The sequence below is a fragment of the Ischnura elegans genome, chromosome X, assembly GCF_921293095.1.
Source record: "Ischnura elegans chromosome X, ioIscEleg1.1, whole genome shotgun sequence".
Classification (NCBI taxonomy): domain Eukaryota; kingdom Metazoa; phylum Arthropoda; class Insecta; order Odonata; family Coenagrionidae; genus Ischnura; species Ischnura elegans.
The window spans coordinates 37,337,288-37,343,701 of NC_060259.1; the positions used below are offsets into that span (position 1 = coordinate 37,337,288).

General features: G+C 35.8%; 1 protein-coding gene across 2 annotated transcripts in view; it reads right to left on the reverse strand.

Annotated features, from left to right (window-relative positions):
- LOC124171691 (centrosomal protein of 290 kDa-like) overlaps positions 1-5,918 on the reverse strand; it is a 71,923-nt gene extending 66,005 nt beyond the window's left edge. For both annotated transcript variants that reach the window (XM_046550946.1, XM_046550945.1), the window contains exons 1-4: positions 5,763-5,918; positions 2,823-2,899; positions 2,497-2,676; positions 366-501 (exon numbers count right to left, since the gene is read on the reverse strand). In XM_046550946.1, coding sequence (XP_046406902.1) covers positions 366-501; positions 2,497-2,676; positions 2,823-2,885 — 379 coding nt within the window. In that variant the 5' untranslated portion in view covers positions 2,886-2,899; positions 5,763-5,918. The remainder of the gene's footprint in view (positions 1-365; positions 502-2,496; positions 2,677-2,822; positions 2,900-5,762) is intronic.
- Between the last annotated feature and the right edge of the window lie 496 nt (positions 5,919-6,414).

Sequence of the window (6,414 nt, forward strand, 5' to 3'; positions counted from 1 at the left end):
TAATGTCGGACAACTCAATATTAGGTATTGCATAAAATAACAGTAACACTACATGTTAAACTACTAACAAGTTCTCTCACTGGCATACAATGAAAGATTCAATTTTAATTATGTATACAGAGATGCATTTCACAACACTTCTAACACCATGAAAATTAAAACCTCTATGATAGTGAGGCATTGAATACTAGGCCATTAACAATTATGTATAGAAATAGGTAATCTCCACTTTAAAGCATTGCAGAAGGAAAATAATTGATAAATTACAGGTAAAAAATGAAAATGCACTGACGAAAACTGAAAAAAAACTCCGAAATTTTGTTTCTATTCCGGAGTGGCCACGCAAGAATGACAAATTTGCATACCTATTAGTTTTTTATGCTTTGATTCTAGTAAGGCATAAGCTTCTTCTGCAAGAATGATATTCTTAGTAGCATCTTTGAATTTCTCCTTCAGTCCCAGTAATTTTTCCTTGTACTTAGCATTCTCCTCTTCAACAACCTAAATCAAAATGGATCAATAAAAATCAAATTACCAAACCACGAAACATTTCCTTTACAGATTCAAGCTCTCCATATGCAAAAAATGCCATGAAGTGCCAAAGCACATGATGGTAGGGGTGGGGGTAGAGTGAGCTAATTTTTTTAGCTAATTACAAGTATTCTTGTAATTAGCTAAAACCTTGTTTGAATCCTTTAACGAATATCATAATTGCTTGCAAAAATCCTGTGTTTCCTGGGACATAGGCAACCTAGCACAATAGTCCGCATTGATCGTTTCCCCGCATTCATCGTTTTTATGGTCCATCCCCATGAAAAACAATAGATCAAGGTTCAACTGTATTTGCATTAACTCCAGCCGGTGGAAAATGTATTTCTTAAAAAATACCCACAAATTGTGAAACAAGGAGTAAAAAAATTATCTCAGCCAGCAAAAGGGACACACCTCAAGACTGCCCAAAGATTTGTTCAAGCTTTATTTGCATTATCATCAATGATGGAGGCAAAAGAGGAAACGTAAGTGACCAAAAAATGGAAATGCAGTTAATGAGTTGACAGAGATGCAGAAAATTTACCCTATCCTTCCATCAAAGCAGGCAATGGCAGACAGCATGGTGGTGTTCAACTCTTTACTTGTGCATAAGCAATTGAAGTTACCATTTTTTGTTCATTTTTTTATTTTTGGTATAATTCTTTTAGAGTGGCAGGCCAATATATCGCCTCTTATGTAGTCCATTATTTAATTTGCTATAACTTATTTCAGTAAACGTTAAAATGTTTTGTCAAAATGAGCCAATTTAGCCTCATAAATGAAAAATAGGTTTGAATTGTTTTTTTTTAAATTGAATGATGAAAATTCCCTCTGCATTTATCATCAGTACCCCAGGATGAAGGATAGAATTAAGAGAATTAAGAGTAACCATCAAAGTGTCTCTGGGTGTTTTTCGTATTAGAAATTAGCTGGCAGAGTTACTATAATCGAAAAGTTGGTAGTGGTATCAGGGCATTAGGTATACAAATTCCATATTCATACATACCTACTATATTCCATTACTGCACTGTTGCCGTTAATAAAAGAAAAAAAAACTCTAAAAGTTAATGGTATGAACAGTTAGGCAACTGATGAAACCTCACCAATGAATGTCCAACATCAACTAATGGTGCCCAAGAATACCAGGGACAGACTCATCTCCTAAGCGGTGCATGAATCCTTATCTTCCTAACTACATGCTCACAACTCATGGGGAATGAGTTTCCCCTAACCCTCCTAATGGGACTCCCCACATCACACTATGGTCAACAAAGAAATTGTAAGTATTCAAGTTTAGAAACTAATACGTAACTAAATGACAAAAAATTAAGAAGTAAAACTTTTTATATAGTAGTATGTAATTCCTACTCCTCATAAATATTTAAAAAATAAATTTAAACTTTAGAATTCAACTATTGATGTGCATTACTATGGGAAAAATGCTAGAGGTATTGGTTTTTGATGAGGTGCGAAAAAAGGGTTAACTTTGATTGGTCAAAAACTAAAAAAATACTTAAAAACAAGTACATATCACAATTGATCGCAAGAAGAGTATCCATGCCAAATCTTGAAGTCATTAGCATGGATGAAACACAGGTGACTGCCTTTGAATTCTTTCTGGATCAGAAATAAAGAAAGATAATAATGATTTAAGGCCGTTTTACACGGTACACTGAATTGCACAGGTTAGAGCTGCATTAATTTCTAAAATGGTGTGGAATTGCACGAATGCATGAACGAAATTAGAACATGTGCTATTTTGCCGTCTCGCATCCACGCATTCTCACATGTGTTCTAGCAATTCACCGCTTTACACGACGCAATTTTGATTGCGCCTTCGCACGTACGTCAGATTGCACAATTCTGTGTACCGTGTAAAACGGCCTTTATTGATGGTTGATAATTTTTATCAGTTAAATCAACAACTTCAGCAAATGAATAGAGGATAATTAAGAATTAGCTTACCTTAATATCTTTTCTCAAGGTATCAACTACAATATCTTTTTCTTTCAAAGCTATAGAGAACTTCTTTTCCATTTCCTGATAATACTTCAGAGAAACAAGGCCATCAGCTGAATCTAAAAATGGAGGCTCCATTTTGAAAGGACTATCATTCACTGGTACATCAAATGAAGAGCCCTTATTCTATTTAAGAGAACAAACTTTTATGAGTTATCACAAAGGATAAGGTTGGAAAAATTACAATATTTCACCTAAGTCATGATTTTTTTCAACATTTTAAATAACATACATTTGTTAAATTAAAAATTTATCACATGTTAAACACTAACCTTACTCCCTCTCTTCCTGCCACTCTTCTCCCTTAAACCACTTTCTCTTCTCTGAACAGACATCGTGAAATTCAATACTGAAAAAAATTAACTCACTAAGAACAGGGATTCAATATAATTTATACATTTGCATTAATACAATCAATGGAGGCATTCTAAAGCGTAAGAGTGCAACCAAATGAACACACTATCAATGGTCTGGAATGCTCAAAGCAAGCTCCAATTAGATCCATTATTTGTTCTAGATCACTACAGGTACAGTGGTGACGTCATGGGTAATGTCATTGAGCACCTTCATACCACGCTCTAAACACTCCCACAAAATTTTAGCTCATGCTGCAGCAAAGGTATATAGACGTGCAACTTTCAATATATGAGCAAAGTGACTGGAGTCGATTCCTGGATATCCATTGCATTGGTAGCAAAAAGAATTGATGCTCTGATATCTCAGGAGGTGTTACATATTACTAGCGCTTTCAAAATTTTATCACTGATTATAATGATTATGATGGCACTTTGTAAAATATTTAATTTCTCAAAACAATCGCTCACAAGTTCTGCGTGGTATTAGAAGTGCTTTTGTTGAATAGTTTCCCTGACTAAGATAATAAATAACTAATAAGTGGAAGAAGTAACACACAATTAAAATGAAGTGGTTCTTTTTGGTCTCAATTGGCAGTCATTTTTGAAATTATCACTTTTTTCATAAAATTGTAATTACAATCAATCAAAAAGAGGTAACCTCAGCCCAATGGAAGTCAGAAAAACAGTGCTCAACAGACAAGTGGACACAGAAAACAGCTACGGAGGACCTCAAATTAGATACATAGTACAAAAGATTAATGTGGCAAAAGAGAGGCGAAATGAGAAGATTATCAGGGCATGCCAAACAAAAAAAATGCTTAATATAACCGATATTTTCAGGCATTAAGTGGTGAAAATGCTTCTTATTAAATAAAAAAAAAACTTTGCTAACTTCACATAATTGCCAAAGTTATTTTATTAAAATAAAAATTGCTGGCAGAAAATATATATGCACTGATGCAACAAGTCTTCACTGCAAAGTAAACACATTATGGAAATTAGAGCTATCTTTTCGTTCCAGTGTCCCTACATATCCATTATAATGTTTACATTCATTATATGTTCATCCATTATAATCTTGTTTCCATCCATTAAATGATAAGATACTACCCAATAATACATTCATTTATGCTTTTTCCCCCTGTTAATTTGGAGCTCATTTCATAGTAAACAAGCCACCACGACACTTTGGTGCAAATACTCCCGAAACCCGTTTACAAGAGAAACTCCCACTGCACAGGTAGCAAAAAGAACTGATGATCCAGAGAATTTTGGGTGGGAGAGCTCCTAAGGCATCATGGAGAGAAAATTCAAAATAACGGAGGCAACTGGAAAAAATGAAGTTAGCAAAAGAGTTATCACAACACAGGTCTCAATTTTTTATCTTTCTCTGTTGAATTAAAAGGAGTGTCTGGACAATTTTCAAAGTTAGTGCTGCCACTGTCAAAACATTCAATTCGAAGCCAACTTCCACCATGGAAATTCAAACACGTTCAATCATCTTGGAATACCACCAGCTTGCCTGCCTTAAGTGCAGATCACCAGGATTAGATTATGCCTCATCTAAATGTTATGGAACTACTACAGTGGTATGCTGAAAGTTTGTACGTATTTTGATGTGTCCCTAAGTATTCTGATGGTAGCAAGCTGAATCGGTGGGTCTCAAGTGCATGCTTCGTGGAGCTCCCAAAGTAGCTTTTTGGGGGCAATGGAAGTAGCTTTGGATGTTAGAGAATACCAATAAGCTACCGGTAGTATATGCTGATAAGCTACTGATGCTTCAACCATGGAGTATACGGTTTCCGAAGCTACTTTTGGCAAGACAATATGAAGCTTTGAGTTACAGCATAGCCCACCAGGCATTTAGTCAATCGGTCTTAGACTGAATAATTACTTGAGATTGACGAGCATTTTCATCATTTGCAAAAATACATTGATAAAAAATAGGCGTCAATGATAGAATAAGAATTACATAAAATTTCAGCAGGATCGATCCTTACATAGTTTAAGGTTAGGAGCATTACCCACGGAGCATTTCATAATTCATCTACTATAACTATCTTCCATAACACACCAATGGTAAGTAAGAAACTACACAAACTTGGCCAAGTTTGTGTGCACACAAATTGCTATACACGGAGCATTGATATCACCACGGATTAATGATTTACTTATCATAAAAAGGTTACATACTAAAAAATAAGTTAAATACCAAAATATATTGGATCTGTCCGTCAAACGCACTTGTTAACATTAACTACTATTAAATTTTGGAGAATGGAGATTTCAATGGAGATATAGGCAGACCATTGGTCACACCATCCAGAACCCTTCCCCGTAACCCTTGACTATTCAGACTAGACTGAGCTTCATACGGCCCTCCCATTGCAGCAACATTTGCTCAGGAATACAAAATTACTCACTAATGCTATTTTTCACTAAGGCTGTCCGCTAATCACCAATGCACAAGAATACCTTATGCATACGCACAGGATACCTTCGCTATTCTTGAGTAATAAGTGGCCAATTAATGTTTCTACACACCCGATTTTACAACGCAAATCCAGTTGATTTATTATCTCTTCAAGAAAAGGAAAAAGTGTCGAACAACAAGATATACCAGCCTGCTTATGCATAAAAGAGAAGTTTGCAAAGTTACACAAAATCTACGACTCGTTTCGTGACACGCTCAGATACTTGCTAGGTTATATTAATTGTTAAGCCGTATAAAGCGTAAGTAGAAAGGAAAACACACAAGTGTTAATGAAACCATAGGAGATCAAACTTCGAATATTGGCGCACTCCGGCGCCTTTTATCCGTCAGAGAACATGATTCAGTTATCATTTTAAATTTACCTTAATTTCGCCAGCGTGCGGATAATTTCATAATCGAACAAAAGTGCACGTCAAAATTTTCGTGGACTATCCTCGGAAGCATGTCAACAACTGGTTGCCAAGGAGACAGGTCCTCGCGTTTGTAAACAACATCCTGCAAATAAATCAAAAGGTCAATCATCCACGAATACTAGAGTATACGATTTTAAAATAATGGCCTCAACTTTGTCGCCGGGCGCACATAATAATCAGATTATGGTAGTCGTCACTCGTAGCGCTGCCTGTACGTCGATATCCCACTTTCACGGGAAGGAATATGTCCTGAACCAATTACATGGAAGATGATCCAATTACTCTCACAATCTTCGCATGCAATGCTTGGGAGCTGATCTCCAAATTAATTGGAGAACTTCAAGCTTTTCTACCATTGTCTACACCGTAATTTCATTGCGGACACTCACAAAGGCATCATTTATTGGGACGCATTCATATGGCTATAAAAACTGGCCAATTTTTCTCATGAAATAGTGCATTTAGTTATTAATTCACAACATCAATCGTTCGAGACACCTTAGAAAAATCTTCATGGAGGAGTGAAAAATTTTTACAAGGAGGAAGCGAAGTATGGATATAATAGCTTGTCAGCGCCGCTATGCGACGAATTACGACGAAC